Below are 20,423 nucleotides of genomic sequence, written 5' to 3'. Positions count from 1 at the left end.
TAGATGGACGGAATAACGAGTGTTGTGCGCCTCTGTCATGACCAAGTCTCTGAAACCACCGTGTTTTGGTGTCCAGATCTGATCCATGAGATAAAAAGCTCCGCATTGACTTCCAAGTTCTTATCCATCCCTCTCAGGGATTCACTCGCCACATTTTCAGGTTTCAAAGCGTCGAGCTGAGCTTCCTTAATTTGCGTGAACAAGTGTGAATGGATAGTCATAGTCAATGATTTGACTCTACGACCAGAGTATTCTTTCCGACTTAGGGCGTCAGCTACTACGTTGGCTTTACCCGGATGATAACGAATTTCGCATTCGTAGTCACTAAGTAGCTCGACCCACCGTCATTGTCTCATGTTGAGCTCCCTGTAGTCGATGCACATACGAAACGATCCGTCTTTCTTCTTGACGAATAAGACCTGAGTTCCCCAGGGTGAGAAGCTTGGTCTTATAAAGCCCTTGCTGAGCAGTTCGTTAAGTTGAGCGGACAGTTCCTGCATCTATGCAGGTGCTAGATGATAGGGCGATTTGGCTACTGGGGTAGCCCCTGGAACTAAGTCGATCCTAAATTCGACTTGACGTTGAGGAGGTAATCCTGGGAGTTTTCTGTTCTATCTGAATTTATTGTCTCGATCGGTGAAAAGGCATTTGATTGGATTCTAATTTTATCCGCATGGCAGTACGATCACTCGTAGTCTTGGGCAGTCTCCGTCCTAAAGTTCATATCAGAAGTCATATTTGGTTCATCAATCACAGCTTCGTGTATACGAGTCGTATATAATTAAGACTGAAAAGGCAGTCGAATAAATGATTCTTCTTTAAGCTCACATCCAAACAAGGAAAAGAAGTTAAAGCGGAATCATCAATTCTAAGCCTGTAGAACCTTGATTATATACCACCCTTGCGTATACCTTCTCCAGCGATAGATCAACCGTATGGGTCTTCGGGTTGAACTTGACGTACTGTACGAGTGGTACTCCGGGGAGGTTTGCTGAGGTGTCTTCGGGAAGGATACGAAACATAAGGTACTCTCTGCATGAGTACCTCGGAGTTCTGGAATGACGGCTTCGCTAGAAAGGCGATTTCGGAGAAAAGAATTTACACATGAAACTGGTATTGTGAGGGTCGAATTTGCTCTCAAGTTATATGAAAATGTCGGACTACTCGGAATAAGAGGCATTAGACTTAGTTCATAAAGGTGTTACAAACTAAACATGACAGTGCAACTTTTAACAGAGTTTCAGTACTTTAATTTACTACTAGAATACGGCTGCGAACAAGGTATACTACAAAAGCAAATATACGCAGCACGAGAGCCCCTTGACTGACAGAATCTCGCAAAAGGGAAGACTCTAGTTGCACTAGTGTTTAACATTTTATAAGTCTATTATAATGAAACGCCCTAGTATTTCAACGTGGGTCCGGAGTAGTCTCTCCTGCGGCAGTGATCCTTAGAATCTTCCCGTCTGCACCAGAGTTCTTTGTTATTGGACAATCCTTCCTGAGATGTCCTATCTCACCGCATAAATGACAAATAGGGCTTGCCCCAGCATCGGTGGTGGAAGTGAAGTGTCGTGTCGGAGTTATGTGTACACGGTTGCTTTCGTTGATCTTCCCTTTTGGACAATTCCTATAATAGTGTCCTGCCTCACCACAACTATAGCAAACTTGGCTGGCTCCGGTAGTGGAGGTGGTTCTACAGAAACGAGCAATGTGCCCTATTTTGTTGCAATTGATGCATTGCAATACCCGGCAAGCTCCATTATGATGATAGTTACACTTGTTACACTTCGGGAGTGTTCCCTCATACCGCTTGACCGGTACTGAGGTGGCAAGGGTCGCCACTAGTTGTTGTTGCATGGCAAGCCTTTGAAATCGCTTGCATTCCTGTTGGGCTTGACGCTTTCGTTTCTTAAACTCTGAGTTGTGGCCTTGGGTGTTCGTAACAATTATCATTCGTTGATTTCCCGGGTGGTTATAACAATTTGAACTGTCAACACCTCTTACAGCCTTGCTTTCGTTACTAGTGTTGAGGTGTGCAAGGACAGCTGTCACGGCAGTTGATACCGCTGCTTGGAAGGTGGCAGCGTCTATATGAAGGATCGGGGTTGTGTCGTTCGGCGGATTACCTCTAGGTGACGACATGATTCTGCTATTTGACAAGAAAAGGAGTTTGTAAGTGATTATGGTCGGCCCTAGATGTATTATACTAAATCATGTAATTGTAAAGTTTCTGTTTTGTTAAACTGTTCTCGATGGTTTGACCTACATCCCTATGATGCAGTACTGGAAAAAGAGTTGAAGTAAGTTCGTAGAATGTTTACTAGACAATTGCTATTTTGAACTAGACTATCATTGGTTGGTGGATAACCGGATCCAACCTCTGACAAGAATTGGAAGAAATCCTTGAGCTAATTCACCATAGCTCAATAATTTGACGAAGTGAGTGTTTAGATAGGATTCTAATGATAGCAAAACGAAAGTATTTGAACAAGGATTGGCATAGAAATTAGCCGACTGTCAATATCATTTTAAGATATAATACGTTTGGAAAAATGACCTTGGAGTAAGTCTTACATCATATCCGAAGTAGAAGAGTTTTGACGGCATACTGGCCTAACTAGAAAGTACTTACAGTACAAAGTTAGTTACTTAGAAAAGTGCTACTTGTAGCATAGGTAGGAAGACTATTCTGTCAACCAATGAAAGAAAGGTAGAATATTTCCTATTGGTGATGGTCATCCCTTGGGTGAACCCTTAGTTCAGCCAGCTGATGCTCCATATCAAGTAGGTGCTTTTCGTACACCCTTTGGCGTGTACAGTATCACAACAATGAATAGTAGTAAACAATGAATAGTAGTAAACAAGAAACAACATCATCCATTGCATTAATAATATAATTTAATACAAGTGTGTTCTGTTTAGTTTAATAGACACCAAAAATATGAAACAAAATAAAAGATGAGTCTTGAACGAGCTCCATCTTCTCAAAACCTGGCACCGGTACCTGTCTACTAGCGACCTGAGAATACAAGTTATTTTGAAAGAGTTGATCAGCTTTAAAGCTGGTGAGATCATAAGTATTTTAGTGTCATTGTTTGTAAGAAAGTGTTTGTAAGTATGCGATGTGTAAGTTTGTAAAAGTTTGTGAATGTTTGTAAAATGTTTGAATCTCCTAGAAAATCCTATGTTTTTCTACTAAAAGTAGCCTTCTACCAAGGCATCAAGTGTTTGTATGTGTGTCTCTTGTAAGAGTATGTATTTTCCCAAATCTGACTATCATTAACCAAAAATATAGTTTTTACATTACTGTTCATTGTGTGAAGATCACAAAGTGAATGCAATGGGAAATAAAATAGTACTGTAGTGTTGTATTAAGTAACTACTGTTGTACTAACTACCTTAAACCAATTGTTATTTAAAGTACCATGTGATCGGCCTGTACCATACTACCGACTAGAAACACGACGATGTAAGACGTCGGAAGGAATGACGTTTGGCACCCATAGACTTGCAAGTCCCACTGTAGCTAGCAGCAAGGTGTAGGATAGTCAATCCAGTATAGATCTATACACAAACTCAACGCTCTCCACTTAAGGAGATTCTGGATACAAAACGAGCCATGACAGGTGATGTCATGCCCCGTTACGTGGCTCACATAACTGTAGTAGTGTTCTTGTATATGTATTGTGTGTACTAGCTGTATTGTATGTTCTCTCTCTGTCTAGTATGTATGTATGTTCTCTCTGTTTCTCATAATAGTATGTTCTCTTGTATAATGTATAGTATGTACTAGCTGTATTGTATGTTCTCTCTCTGTCTAGTATGTATGTATGTTCTCTCTGTTTCTCATAATAGTATGTTCTCTTGTATAATGTATAGTATGTACTAGCTGTATTGTATGTTCTCTCTCTGTCTAGTATGTATGTATGTTCTCTCTGTTTCTCATAATAGTATGTTCTCTTGTATAATATATAGTATGTGCTAGCTGTATTGTAATGTATAGTATGTACTACCTGTATTGTAATGTATAGTATGTACTAGCTGTATTGTATGTTCTTTCTCTGTCTAGTATGTATTGACTCATGTATGAACTGACTCATTGTATGTTTCATTGTTCTAGTAATAGTATTAGTAACTTCCTAAACTACACCTATTATAGTTTACTAGTAACATTGTTTGTATGTATGAACATGTTTGTATACCTTTGCTACCCAAAGGTATTGAATAGAAAGAAGGAACTTTTATATCTATATACATATACATAATATATAACTAGGATTCAAACGACCTTCGGACAAACAACCGATACCCTAAGTCCACAACCAAACAAGGAACATGAGATAAGGTGAGCTATCAGTCCTAAGTCCTTTCAATCCTACTTATATAACTATATCTATATAGATACACATTTAACAGAATATAAGTTTAAAAGAGTTTAATAAAAGTATTTGACATGTAAAAGAGTTTGTAAAACAGTTTGAAGTAGTTTGTTTGATAACACAGTTTGAAAAGTAAGAAATCCACTTGTTTGGTAGTTATTAATCACATGTGATTGATATAATAACTATAATAGTTCAACTTGTATTCCCCCCCCCCCCATAAAAGCATTTAAAATCATTTAAAAGGTTGATTAAGGGGTATGAACTCACCTGTAGTGAGTGGTTTGGATGAACGGGTTGTATAGGATGCTAAGTGTCAAGTGAAGACTTGAACACACACAAGGATCCTAATTAACATATAACAACACATATATGTATCCAATTAGTCATTTAACAACTAATTAATCAAGTAAAGACACCCTAAAACATGGATAACACTTTGATTCAAGTGCTAGTAGTACCAATGATTGCATCTAAGGGTTGTAGGGCTTTGCTTTTGAGTTTATGGTCCAAGGGTAAACTCTTCATGAGTTTACGGTTTTGGGTTTACGGTCCCAATGGGTTTACGGCCGTAAACCCATGGTAACTTCTACCATTTTGTGTTTTGAGGTCTTATAAGCCATAAAGAAGTATCCTTACTTCAAGTCTAAGCCTTAGGAAGTCATTGTGGCACAATTTCACCACTTTATAGAGTTTACGGCCCATGGACCATTTCTCCATGAGTTTACGGCCGTAAACTCTATGTGTTCTTGGTCTTTTTGATGTTTAAGGTCCTAAACACTTCAAGGTAGTGATCTAGACTAGTATCCAAGGCTAAGGAAGGGACTAGGGCTTACTTTGCCCCATTTATTAGGGTTTACGGTTCAAGAACATGTCTTGACCGTAAACACCTTTGATCTTGTGTTTCTTTGTGTTTTCTAGTTGAATAAGAAGTGAAACAAGCCTTATAACACACTAGGGTAAGAATACTTACAATAAAGGAGCTTGAAAAGGTGTTCACGGCCCAAGAACACTAGTATGTGTTCTTGGTGTTCTTGGTGAAATGAAGAATGCTTGAAGATCTAAACAAATGGAATGATTTCATGGATGAAATCATGTAAGATCACTAGATTAAGGAAGAGATCAACTAATCAAGGAAGAAAACACTTACTTTCTTGAAGATTTTGAAGAAACTTTGGATGATACTTGAGAGAGAAAGGGTTCTAGACTTGAAATTGTGAAAAAAAAAAGCTAAAAATGACTAAGTGTCACTTATATAGTCCTTAGGGTTTACGGCCCCAATACAATTTGGGCCGTAAACTCCAAACTCTTGGAGTTTTGGAACTTAAATGTTGCACACTTTACCCTAAAGTATCCTCTCTCCAATTATCTCTTGCAGTACTAGGCTTTAGAACACTCAAACTGACTCCGAAAAGCTTAAAAGTTAGCAGAAACAATTCTGACTTCTATTGAAGTGAATGGTTGTACAGAATAGAAATTTCGGGTTGTCACAATATATGACTAATATTTCAACTAATAGGTTTAATTTTATTGTCGAATTAAATTAACATCAAATTTTGTATGATTGGTTTAACTCGTTAAAAACAAAATGTTTTTATTTTACTATTTCAGTTTCATTTATGTGGATAAACGGTTTCAAACAAATTGACAAAATACTAATTATTGTTATAAATTGACTTAAAGGTATGATTATGAAATCTAATCATCAAGGAACAAAGTAATTCGAAATATAATTTACATGTAATTTCACATTAAAACAAATTATCATAAATCTTAAACATAAAAGATCAATTTCTAATTTGAGTAAAAACGTAATATTGTGGTCACCTGTAAAATTTGTATTTTAAATATAATAAATTAATGTTATAACTTATAACTATCAAACTAAAAGTTGTATGATGGAAAACGGTCACCGAACGGAAACTACTATCGATAAGATTTGATTGATTTAATATTTTCATTTTTACAAATCAACAGATCTAATTTACATTATATAATTTCGCAGACAATATTATCAACAAAAAATCAGAGAATTGATGAAATTAATGATTATTTGATCGACCAATTCGATAGAGAAAAGAGAATTTATTATAGTTTTGATAAAGCAGAATATGATAAAAATAACTTCTACATGTGGAGTTTTAGAACTCACCCACTTAGTGGTTTACCCCTCATAAGTGGGTTTACCCCTCACTACCTTAGGAGCAATACAACTAATCAACTAAAGGACACTACTCACTCGAAAAAGATTTATCATTTGATATCGTTGAAGTCTTATGTTGTAATTTTTAACATATATATGAATGTATTTAGTTATTTTATCTCCTACACATATGGTGACGTGATCTTCTAAATTGAACAAAAAAACAAGAGTTCGAGTGTTCGTTTTGTAAAAGCATAAATTGTAAAGAAAAACACTCGGAAAATGAGAGTTACAAGACTAGAAAAGCAACTCAACATAGACTGAAAATAAGAGTATGGGTAGAATATTACAAACTCATATCCCATCAAACCAGTCACAGTTTCATAACAAATTAAGATGTTACGGTTATTTGGAGTTAACATTAGGAGTAATTAATTGCAAGTTGCAACGAAATGGCACATAAATGAGTTTATCAACATTTGAGGATTGTAAGAACTAAAGTATTATCAATATTTTGTTAATATTTAGTAACTTATTTGCACAAAAGAACTAATCGTCTCTATAAACTAATTTTTGAATAAAATATTCGCACCCAGCGCTTGGCGCGTGTAAATGGTTTATATATATATATATATATATATATATATATATATATATATATATAGGAAGGATCATTTGAGAACCTATATATTCACGAGAACCCGAAAACTAAATTAGGATCGTCAAATCAAAATAATAGAAGGTCAAGATGTCTTGTGGCATTTTTGTAAATAATAAAAGAAAAAAGAAACGGGGGTATGTTTATAAAATGACACAAGGGACATTTAAGGAACAACATAATTCATATCCCTTTAATCAGATTAAACTTGTAATCTCCTCTTCCGTCTTCTCACACACACACACACACACACTCTCTCTCTCTCTCAAGATACGATCTGTCATCATCTTCCGACGACTTGGCCTCCAGCGAATTGATCGTCGTTGTCTTCTCTATTCGGAGAAGCTCTATTCAAAAATCCTTCGTTCTTCACCTATTGGAATCTGTTGCAGCAAACCCTAGGTTGGATGAGTTATGGATTTGTTTGGTAGTTCCAGAAATAGAAGTTCACAAGAATCAAACGATCTGCAAAAGTTTATAGCAATCATATCTAAGTTATTCTCGAGGTCAAACTCATGATCTCTTGTGTATATTCCGAACGACAGAAGTTTACATCGATCAGATCAACTGCAATCTCTAAAATCGAAAAGCTATAATGAAATCGGTAACTCTCTCTCTCTCTCTCACTCTCACTCTCTCTCTATCTCTCTCTATCTATCCACTAAAATTAATTCATGATTTCAGTTTTATTTGATCTCGTCGTCGTCAATCATCTTCCCTCATAGAATGAATCTTCAGTTGGCTACCAGATCCTCTACTTCAGTTGCCTGCTCCTCCGCTCCACCTCATCAGGTATACACAAACTACTGTAAAAATGTCTTTGTTTCTTGATTATATGTGTTCTATCGAGTTTATTTTGGAAAAAACTCGACAGCTTAGATGTTAAAATGTCTCTGTGTCTTGATTATATGTTTTAAAATGTTTCAGATTCGTTACCTTGATGTTAACCATTGGTAATGGGTTGTTGTTTTAATTTTAAGCTCCAGTAACATGCAATGATCTGTGTTTATGTTTTATAGGAAGACATATTAATTGAAATCCAAGTAAAGAGACTGGAGTTCATAATATGACACTAGGAATCAGAGAGATTAAATGACATTCCAATTCATGGCTAATTGATGATGTATTAGAAGCCTAAAATGCCATAGTTGTCAGATCATGAAAAATGAAACTCTAAATCATATTTATCGTCTTTAAAATGTTGATTAAAAATTATTCTTATTTTATTAGGTCTTCAGGTTTGCGACCAGCCTCATCTTTTACATGTGAAAAATATGTTATGGAATGTTGTATAAGGAAAATTTAATGATGATTGTTCTGGTATGAAGCAACTTTATGATTTGGGATATTCACCAACTGATTTCACCATTACCCTTTTCAGAATCATAAAGAATCATGACATGGCAGAGTATTTGAAGCCGAAATTTATGAAGGTAACAACTTCAATTTTTAAAAATGTTAAAAGCTTTATTTATAAAATATAAAAAATTGAAGGGAACTAGATTTGCACATATGAGGATTTGTAAGGGAGTTGGTTCATATCTTCAACTATGTGGTCTGCTTTAAAAGCTCTATATTGCTTGTATTACAGTTAAAGCAGCATAAGAGCAAGGAAATGACAAAAAAAAAACTTTCTTTCATGTACTTTCTTTATTTTTTTATTTGGCATTGCCTCTTTTTCTAACGTCTGTAAGTGATCTCAAACTCTAAATCAAGATTTTATTTATACAAAATGAATACCGCAGATTGCTGCAACATTAACATTTATGTAGTTTGTTCATTTCTTGATTTCATATTAGATTTTTGACTACATTCATTACCTGTTTATTCATATTTTGACTTAATATTAGATTTTTGACTTTTGACTTTTTTTTTTCTCATGGCTTGGGGTTCATTACTTCCATTATCATGTTACTTTAATGTTTGCAGTTGTTTTAAATTATCATCGAATAATATAGCTTACATTCTTCTTGCTGTGGTTTTGTATCACATTGGAGACTTCAACCAGGTCTTGATTTATTATTTTTATTAATACATAATGCAAATATACTATTTTGCTGTTTTGCCAGTCTTTTAAGCTCCCAAATTCATTGGATTGAATTGCAGGCCACAATCTACCAACAGAAAGCTTTAGACATCAATGAGAGAGAACTTTTCATGGATCATCCCGACACCATGAAAAGTTATGGTGACTTGTTATGTTTTATTATCGCCTTCAACATACAAAGTTGGCTCTCAAGTATGTTTTATTTTCATATTTCTGTTCCCTTTATACAACTTGGTTTTCTTACTTACTACAATATTAGGTATGTAGTGATTCACATGTAAATCACAAGTGAATCATATATAAATCACACGTGATTCACATGTAAATCACACGTTATTCACATGTAATTCACATATGAATCAAATCACAAGTGAGTCAAATATGATTTGCATGTGATTCACATGTAAATCACAAGTGAATCATATATAAATTTCATGTGATTCACATGTAATTCACATACGAATCACATTTAATTCACATGTAAATCACAAGTGAGTCAAATATGAATTACATGTGATTCACATGTAAATTACATATGATTAACATATTAATCATATTTGATTCACATGTAAATCACATGTGAATCAGATGTGATTCACATATGAATAACATGTGATTCATATGAAAATCAAATGTAATTCACATATAATGTCATATGTAAATGTGATTTATATGTGAATCGCATGTGATTTATATGTGAATCGCATGTGATTCATATGTGAATCACATATGATTCATATGTTATGCACATGTATTTTTGTGAGTGTTTTTGCATCAATATTTTTTTTTAATTTTCTTACAGATTTGGAAGAAATCGTGATGAATATTGAAGAGGTGAAAATGATAAATTGAAGAAAATAAGGAAATATTGACACGAAGACATTAAAACGCTTTGAAATTTGTAGTATTTTTTTTATATATTTTTTGTATCGAATAAAATACTTGTACTATTACGTTTATAGATTAATTAATAAAAATATGATTTTTTTTATGATTTACTTATGAATATTATGGTATTTTATTGATTTTTAAAAATTTACTTTATAAAACAAATGCAATTTTTTTGAAAAAATTGAAGTTTTTATTTAAAATGCAGTTTTTTTAAAAATAAGTGCAGTTTTTTTTTTGAAAAAAATTACAGTTTTCTTTAAAAGAAATTGCATTTTTTTTATGAAAAATTTGCAGTATTTTGAAAAAAATGCAGTTTTTTATTTAAAAATATAGTTTTTTTAAAAAATTGCAGTTTTTTTTTTTTTTTTTTTTTTTTTTTTGTAAAAAATGAAGTATTCTTTAAAAAAATTGCTGTTTTTTTTTGAAAAAATTGTAGTTTTTTTTTTAAAAAAAAGATGCAGTTTTTTTTTTAAAAAAAAATGCAGTGTTTTTAAAAAAATTACAGTTTTTTAAAAAAAATATTTTTTTTCAATTTTTTTAAAAATTCATGTTTTCTGAAAAAAAAAAATCTCTATTTTAAAAAAATAATAATAATCTGAAATTTGATTTATTATGTTAATTTTTAGAACATTTTATTAATACTTCCAATAACAAAAGAATTAAACATTAAATGAGATCGGTAAGATGACGATCATGTCCTTAATGACTTAATTTTGATGTAACGCTCCACATTTAGTTCTCGGGTTCTCGGGAAACTATGAGTTTCAACCGATCTCACCCATATATATATATATATATATATATATATATATATATATATATATATATATATATATATATATATTAATTTTGATATTTATCTTGACGTAATAAATAGTAACAAAATAATATACACAATATTTGATTTCTCTTTTCTAATCATGTTCTTTTCCCACTTTTTAAAATTTTACCGAATAACCGGGAAATTTTATAGTAATGAAACTCTGAACTCCTTAGATCCGTAACCATGTTGTGTAAGAAGTTTTGATATTATCCGTTTAAAGCTATATAAATAGTAACTAAATACTCTTACAATGTAAACATAAATCTTTCGAGTTATAATGCGAACTTTGTCCGAATCCAAACTTTGGTCCTCACTCAATTATATTAGAAAAGGCCCCTCCACCCATTTTGGGTAAGATTCCGACACGTGTCAATCAGTTATTCGTCCTCTACTCCTTTTGGATAGCTTTGTAGGATATCGGAGAGAGAATGTGATTTCACTGAAGAACCAAAACCCAAAATCAATTAAACAAAAGCCATCAAATATACTCCATGAGCAAAGAGAGCTGGAACATGGCTGCGACCCTTTGTGATTCCTGCAAAACGACGTCGGCCGCTTTGTTCTGTAGAGCAGACTCCGCCTTCCTCTGTATACCATGCGACGGCAAGGTCCACGCGGCGAACAAGCTCGCGTCTCGCCACGCGCGTGTGTGGATGTGTGATGTGTGTGAGCGAGCTCCGGCGAGCTTCACCTGTAAGGCGGACGCTGCCACCCTCTGTGTTACCTGTGACCGCGATATCCATTCAGCAAACCCCCTCGCCCGCCGTCACGAGCGGTTTCCGGTGGTGCCATTTTATGATCCTGCAACTGCCGTGTCGAAGGTAGGTGGTGGAGGTGATAATGATAATGATAACAACGACCACCATTTCCTATTGGATTTTGATGTTAACGTCGCCGGAACTGAAGCTGAAGAAGCGGAAGCTGCTTCGTGGCTTATCCCAGATCCAAATTTAAACAAAATCGTTGATGGATCTGAGGATGATAATAAATCGGAGTACTTGTTTAACGAGATCGATCCATACCTTGATATAGATCTGAAAACGCCGGATCAAAAGCCTAATCAGATCATTCGCAGATACAATTCCCCAACCGATGGAGTTGTTCCGGTGCAAAACAAGATCCAAAATCGCCATTACCAGATGCCACCACATGCACACGCTTCTTCTCCAGATGTAGTCGAAGGATTACCTGCATATGACGTCGATTACACCGGATCTAAGCCTTTCATGTACAACTTCACCTCTCAATCCGTCAGCCAAAGCGTAAGTGCAATCCAAACCAAATCCGAATACTTATAATTCATTATAACAACTTCAATTTCATTATATCAACTAATCAGGATATCGGACATCTCTTTAATCATCAGGTATCATCATCTTCACTGGAAATCGAAGTAGGCGTCGTACCGGACCACAACGCAGCCATGGCGGATGTATCAAACAACCACCACCACCCATCATTGCCGGAAGTATATCCGACTCCTGTGTCGGGTTTCGATCGTGAAGCCAGGGTTTTAAGATACAAAGAAAAGAGGAAGAACAGGAGGTTTGAGAAAACGATTCGATATGCTTCGAGGAAGGCATACGCAGAAACAAGACCCAGAATTAAAGGAAGATTCGCCAAGCGAACTGAAATCGATCTAGAAGTGGAAGACACCTTCATTTCCCCAGATTCCTCATACGGCATCGTTCCATCCTACTAATTATGTTTTTCTTTTACATTTTTTTCGTACATGTGTGTTTTTTGTTAATCCATGTGTATATATATATTAGATGACCTCTTAATCAAGTACTATTTATAATAACTATAACTTCAGGAAAGTCTTTTAACATAAACTAAAGTGGCATTTAGCCTAACTGGAATCTAATTGAGTTTCGAATTGATCATGGGTTTAATTGAATGTGTTTAGTGGAATACTCTCAATTCTCATTAGTCAAAATTCCAGCCCATCAGCCCAATGTTACTATATGTTTGTGATGATAAATGGGGAGTACATGGAAACAATATGAACCTAGAATAAAGTGTTTGAAGAAGGAAAATTGAAAAAAATGTGAATGAACAAAAATAGTAGCTAAAAAGCGTAAGAGTATTTCGCTTTTTACCTTGTTATTTGTGAGATGATGAGTCCTCCACTTAAACATCAACATATCGATAAGTTTTCATTAGATATTAAACACTCTCGTGGTGTTGATACTCAAAACTCTTTTAGAGATATTTTCCGTCTAGCTAAACCAAATAACGTGTTTATTTTCTGAATTCCAATGACTTGAGACACATCAATGTAACATAAAGAGGCACATAAGATTTAGTCAAAACCCCGAAATGTTGATATCCGACAATTCCAAATATGCTACACCACCCGTTCCTAAGGAGTATGGTGTGATGAGTAAATCAAGTATTTAGTTGCCCAGTATGATCGATGTAGTGACCATATTAGCAAATAGTACGGTCTAGAGTAGTGAAAGTAACAAATCGTGGAACCTAATATGGTGGTGGTGAGTCACAATGTCCTTGTAGGAAGTCCATACATATGTTTAAACCTAATGTTAACCTGGGAGGTGAAATTAGTGCCTATTGATTGGATAAAATAAATCTAAAATTTTCGACGTATAGGAAAAAAGGTTTTTTTTTTTTTTTTTTGTATATTTTCTTTGATGAAAGAAAACGTACAAAGCAAGGAACATAAATAGTCTCAAAGTACCAAAAATAAAATCAACTAAATATAGGTAAGATAGACCCACAAGATAATGTAGAAAAATAAAAGATATTATGGAATCCAATAGAATCCAATACTCCCCTCAAGATGAAGCATGCAAATTTGCAATGCCAATCTCGTTAAGTAAGAAATGAAGATGGTGTGTTCCAAGTCCCTTAGTTAGATGGTATGCAACTTGCATCTTGTTGTCAATATGAAAGGGAATAATCTCTTTAGACTCAACTCGTTCCCTAACAAAGAAACAATTCATCTCAACATGTTTGATTCGCTCATGAAAAACCAGATTATTAGCAATGTGACGGGCTGCCTCATTATCACAGAATAAAGACATGGGAGACGAAATGGGAATTTACAATTCCCGGAGTAACCAACAAAGCTAAATAATTTCACTGACTGTAGAACGAGAAATAGGAGATCCTCCTAGTAGAACAAAATACCCAGTTCGCGACTGTCTCGTAAAAGGGCACCCTAGCCAGTCAGAGTCACAAATGATAGTCAAAACAGGAGCTCCTTCACGGGAAAGAAGAATGCCTTGGCCCGACGTAGCCTTTAAGTATCGAAGGACACAATAAGCTGCCTCCATGTGGTTGTGCTGTGGGTCTGCTACAAACTGGCTTAACACATTTACCGAATACGTTGTACCTGGGCCAGTGGCTTGAAGATAAAGAAGTCGACCAATCAATCGACGATATAGATTTGCATCAACGCGTGCTTCATTCTCCCTTTTGTTTAACTTCAAACCTTGTTCAATGGGAAACGAACTTGGTTTGCAAACCAACATTCTGTTGGATTAGTGTCTAAGCCCGTAACTATATTTGGTAAATACTTGACCCGGTTGTGCATGGTCCTTTTGGGTTGTCTTCATCATAGAAACTAGATAGGATGATTTATGAAGAGAGAGGTTATTATGGTTTATTAATATATTATATGAATAATATATTAAATGAGAAATCATATAGTTTAATTAATATTAGACAAGAATTAATTAAGAATTAATTCTGTGGCTAAAAGACATTAATTAAATAAAGGGGACTAGAACTGTCAATTGTGTGATAGTTGAATATTGGGCTGAGAAGCCTTATGGACTAGGCATGGACAATATTAAGAATTATCCATCTTAATTTCGGCCATAAGGGCCCTATTCCAGAAGGTTCCTTGGATTGCTTAAGGCCTAAGTTGTTCATTAGGGTTTTGACTGAAACCCTAGCAGCACAAGTATAAATAGACCCCTAGGGCATCAGTTTTCGGCCACTGGAAACCCTAGAAGAGTTCACAGCCGAAATTGTGCCTCTCCCCTCTTTCCAATATCATCTTCTTGCTTGTGGTGTTTGTAAGTCATTAGAGGAGTGACATTTGTGACTCTAAGCTCCAAGAGAAGAAGATTCAAACCATTGTTGAAGAGGTAATCATCTAGATCTGATTTTATATGATAATTTCGAAATATGTATGCTAGATCTAGGGTTTATAAGTCTTGGATGAATTGCATGTACAATAGAGAAACCTAGATCCAAGCTTTAGGGTTTACATGAGCACATAGGATGTTCTTTTGTATAAAACCCATCAGTGGTATCAGAGCCTTGATTGGTTTCTATTCTATTGATGCCTTGTATGTTCATCTCACTGAAAATCGTTTTTTTTTCTACCCTCTGCCCGACCTGACTCGGTGAGTCTAGCGAGTAACTCGGCTAGTCGGGGAGTCAGACAGAGGGATACTCGGGATTTCTTGTTGTTTTGCTGAAGGATAATTACCAAAACAGTTTTTGACTAATAAAATCCGAATTTTATTATTATTATGTGATTATCCTTACCAAAACAAAAGATAATTACCAATTATTTGAATAATAAATTCCTTATATGATAAATTTTGATTATTTGAATTATTTGATGAATTATCTTGTGAATAAAATGGAATAGGTCAAATTTCGATAATCATTAAATTAAATGTTTGATTTAAATTATTTGCTATTTGATCTTATGTGTTTTGAAAAGTTCAAAACTTGCCCTCAAGTTTTGGAATTTAAATTTTTTGGATTAAAAGTTTAATTTTGAAATAATTAAATTCCAAACCCTAGAATTTTACAAGTTTAAAATTTACCCTATACTATTATAATATTATAAGAATAATATATGTATAACTTAAATGCTAGTTTTACCGTAGTAGGCCTCATTGACGAAGCCGATCTATAAGGGGGTATAAGGTTATGACCTATAAAATGGCCGTTTAATGGGTGTCCACTCCCACCCACCGCTTCCTTGATTGGTGGATGGTCGTTAGCCAAACGGGTAGGATAGGGCAAACCCTTCCTCATTAAAAGTATAATGAATTTATAAAGTAACTAAATATTTTTCAAAAATTCCCAATCTTGGTTACTTTAGGCAAAAGTGAATTGATGCAATTCCATGAAATTACACTTTGTACCCTTGCTAAGACGTTAGTGGAGCGTGTGTGGTTAACCGACACATTAATTGTGCTCTAAGAAACGGTGGATAAGGGTGACTCGATGTTTGTCATAGTTCGATGGAGCGTGTGTGGTTAACCGGCACATCGAATAGGTGAATGTAACATTTGGGGCACCATGTATATTTTCATGGTTATTCACACCCGCTTTGTGATCATCTGCATCCCAGTCACAAACTTGAGGGGCATATCGAGATTTAAACATGCCATTGAAAATTTCAATGAATCTCAAAAGATCTAGGAGTTTTCAATACATTTAAAACTTAATTTTAATTTGTTTTTCATGGTGGAAATTAGTGAATCGTCATTCACTTACCTTCAAATTATTTGCTTGTTAGATTACGGCGTCCCTCTTCTAATTTGTAAATAATATTGTTGGATCCTAGCCCTAATTTCTCATTTGGGTGTTTAATTGGGGATTCATTTCTAATCAAACTTGTCTCTTTTCTATTTCAGATGTCTAACATGAACAACAACACTTCCGGCTCAAATTCCTCTGGCTCGTTCTCACTCATGAACTTGTGTGGGAGAGTGATCTTTTACGGGTCCAATTTCAATGATTGGATCCGCAACATCCGAATGGTCACTCGTTACGAGGACAAAGAGTATGTCCTCGATGAGAAGCTGAAGGAAATAAACATCGACACTGCCTCTGCTGAAGAGATCGCTTCCTATGAGGCCCATGAGCGTGATGCTACGAAAGTCCATTGCATCATGCTGGCGACTATGGATGCAGAACTCCAGAAGTCCTATGAGGACATGTATCCCTATGAAATGCATCAAGATCTGCTGGACCGGTACCACCAAAGCGCTAGGCAAGAAAGGTACGAGATCATCACTTCGATGATCACTGCCAAAATGGGTAATGGAGAGTCCCTTACTGCTCATATGCAAAAGATGCAGAGATATGTCGATCGCCTGCTAAAGCTAAATGTTAAATTTGATGAAGAGCTGGAAATTGATATCATCCTTCACTCCTTGCCTCCCTGCTACAACCAGTTCCGCATGACCTACCACATCAACAAGGAGGAGGTCACTTTGAGCAAGCTTCAAGGCTTGCTGAGGACTGCTGAGAGCAACCTCGAAGACAAATCTGTTGCATCAACTCCTACTCCTGCTGCTACCCCAGTCTTGGCAATTGGGCAAGGAAAGGGTAAGAAGAGGAAGGTGATGAGATTTGAGCATTCTAACACTCCTATAGTGTACATGCAACCCTATAAACCTTGGATCTATGTTTTCTCTATTATACATGCAAATATTCAATATTCCAAGGTTTCATCCTAACTAGCATAATATGAAGCAACTATACTACAAAGCCTAGTTAGATAACATACCTTTCTATGGAGCTTGAAGTCTTGATCTTTAAGAGCTTAGCCCTAATAGTGTGGAAGCCTCAAGTGGAATCACAAATCACCAAAACCACCTTGGAAAACTTGAGAGAATAGAATGCACACTAGAAATCGGCCCACTCCTGTATCCTCACATACTAGTGTCATTTCATGTGCCAAAGACCTCTTTATATAGTATGGAGGATTAGGGTTACATTCATGTAAACCCTAATACCGATGACCTTTTATTTCCATAAGATCCATGGGTTAAACACTCTATGGACTATCCATGAAAGCTTAGCCCAACCTAAATGAACTTGGCTCATTCCATATATATATATATATATATATATATATATATATATATATATATATATATATATATATATATATATATATATATATATAAAAGAGTCCATAGTTAATTAGTTCCTTTTTTATCACTAAATTAATTCTTGATCAATACTAATTAAATAATATGATTCCATATTAATATATTAGAACTTATAATATATTAATATAAATCATAAATATACTATTCTCAAAAGACTATCCATATAAATTGTTCCGGTGAAGTGCAACCCAAATGGACCATGCCAAGTCGGGTCGATAACATAACAATTATAGTTATGGACTTAGACACTAATCCAACAGTATCCCACTTGAATAAGTCTAAAACTATTATTGTGTATGACTCTAAAACCCAACTAGCAATCGTAGCTCTTAAAGCCACTATCAAACTCTGAACAAATCAATGACGCGTCCATTAGATAAGGGATCATATATTCCTCCATTCTAGATATCATTGATGGGTTTTGAGCATTCTAACACTTCCTAAGTGTACATGCAACCCTAATAACCTTGGATCTATGTTTGTCTAATTATCATGCAAATTTGAATTCCAAGGTTATATTCCTATCTAGCATACATGGGGAACAAATTTTAACTTGCATGAAAGATAGAATAACTTACCTTGTTGTTGCTTATGATCCTTGAAACCTTGTGAGCCTAGCACCCCAAGTGTGATGCCTCAAATGCTTCACACAACTCCAAATGCTTTTGGAATGACTTTAGATATAATACACACTTCTAAAATCGGCCTAGCCCTCTTGTTTCTTATTGTCGCCGATTTTGGTGGAGAACATGTTGCTTATATAGTGTGTCACATCTAGGGTTACACCATGTAAACCCTAATGTGGCATGACTCTTCATTTCCATGACCCATGGGTTTGTAACTCCCATGGAGCCTCCATGGAGCATTCAATGGGTTTAACCCAACTTGATTATCCATGGAGCCTTTTAGCCCACTATACAAGTTATGGATGATTTACATGATCAACCCATATATTTAATTAGTCATCTTTTGATCACTTAATTAATCCTAGATTAATTCTTGATCAATACTAATTAAATAATACTATTAATATATTAGAACTTATAATATATTAATAAACCACAAGTGTTATTTCTCTCATTTAGTCTATCCAAATGCATGATGCCATGCAACCCAAATGGACCATGCCGGGTCGGGTCAAGTACATACCAGAAATAGTTATGGACTTAGACACCTTATCCAACAATCTCCCACTTGGATAAGTCTAATAACTATAACTGCAAGTATGACTTCAGGAACCGATCAGCAATCGTAGCTCTTTTCAAGGTTTCTCGGAACTGAGAAGATGATGATACGCCATTTCAGATAAATGATCATATAATCCTCTGTTCTAGATATCAGCCGGACAAATACATGGAACAATGTCTTACTTATTGTCCATCAGTTTGTTTCCCGATTTCCGATTTGTTTGACAAAGAACTTAATTGAACACATCAACTTAGTTCTGACCGGGCCCGGTACATAGGTCAAAACAAAATCATCGAGGGGCCCAGATATCAGCTTCTAATCCAAGAAGGAACAGATAAACTTCGACTCATATGTTTGTTCTACCACTCATTGAATTATACACAAAAGCACGTTTTATAACATCGAGTTACCAATGCGTTAACGTACAATCAATGCATAACCAACTCATAAGTAACAAATCATATCTCTAGGTTTGAAGACTTATATGATATTACCGTCTCACGATCACTTGAGATAAATTCCATGAAGTGATTCCAGTGAGCGTGGGTTGAGTCCAATGCTCAGAACTTATGAGCACTCATGAGTGTTGTAGCCATGTCCAACAACTTAGACCTCTGCAACCAATCATGACAGTCTTGATTCATACCTACTTCCGACATATGACCGACTGTGGAGGTTCGAATAATATGATATACCAAACATAATTATTCTGGAAGTCAAAACATGCAAAAGAAATATAGTAAACGATCGACAAGAGATAGCAACACTTTACTCATAAATAAAACACATTTTATTCATCATCTAATGTCAATTACACTTTACAAATTTCAAGGTTATCTAACTACTAAATCTAATATCATCCTTCAGCCCTATGCTCCGAGCATGCTGGAGATGCTTAACCCGAGTCAGTCCTTTCATGAGGGGATCTGCTGGATTCTCATCCGATGATACCCTCTTTGCCACGAGGAGTCCTTCTTCTATTCGATGTCTGATGAAATGGTATTTTCTGTCGATGTGTCTGGATCTCCCGTGATCCCTTGGTTCCTTGGCTAAGGCAACTGCACTTTCACTATCACAGAAAATTTCCATTGGCTCTTTAATAGCTGGTACAACTCCAAGGTCTCCAATGAAGTTCTTCAGCCATATCGCCTCCTTTGCTGCCTCGCTAGCTGCTATATACTCTGATTCGCAAGTTGAATCAGCCACTGTCTCTTGCTTGGAACTCTTCCAAGAAATTTCTCCTCCATTTAAGGTAAAGAACCAGCCTGACTGAGAGCGGAAATTATCCCTATCAGTCTGAAAGCTAGCATCACTATACCCTACAACTCTCAAGTCTTCACTCCCACCGAGGGTAAGGACCCAGTCCTTAGTCCTCCGTAGGTACTTGAGGATATT

At 35.5% G+C, this 20,423-nt stretch overlaps 1 protein-coding gene across 1 annotated transcript; it reads left to right on the top strand.

Moving 5' to 3' along the window:
* Positions 1-11,388: 11,388 nt before the first annotated feature.
* Positions 11,389-12,748, top strand: COL4 (zinc finger CONSTANS-like protein). Its single transcript, XM_079051088.1, has 2 exons — positions 11,389-12,206; positions 12,311-12,748. The coding sequence occupies exons 1-2, from the start codon at positions 11,436-11,438 to the stop codon at positions 12,644-12,646; spliced, it is 1,107 nt and encodes a 368-aa protein (XP_078907214.1). The 5' UTR covers positions 11,389-11,435; the 3' UTR covers positions 12,647-12,748.
* Positions 12,749-20,423: the final 7,675 nt, after the last annotated feature.

This window comes from Lactuca virosa, chromosome 5, assembly GCF_052849685.1.
Source record: "Lactuca virosa cultivar CGN04683 chromosome 5, Lactuca_virosa_CGN04683_v6, whole genome shotgun sequence".
NCBI lineage: Eukaryota > Viridiplantae > Streptophyta > Magnoliopsida > Asterales > Asteraceae > Lactuca > Lactuca virosa.
The sequence above is the reverse complement of the archived record's forward strand: the minus strand, read 5'-3'. Positions and strand labels throughout refer to the sequence as shown.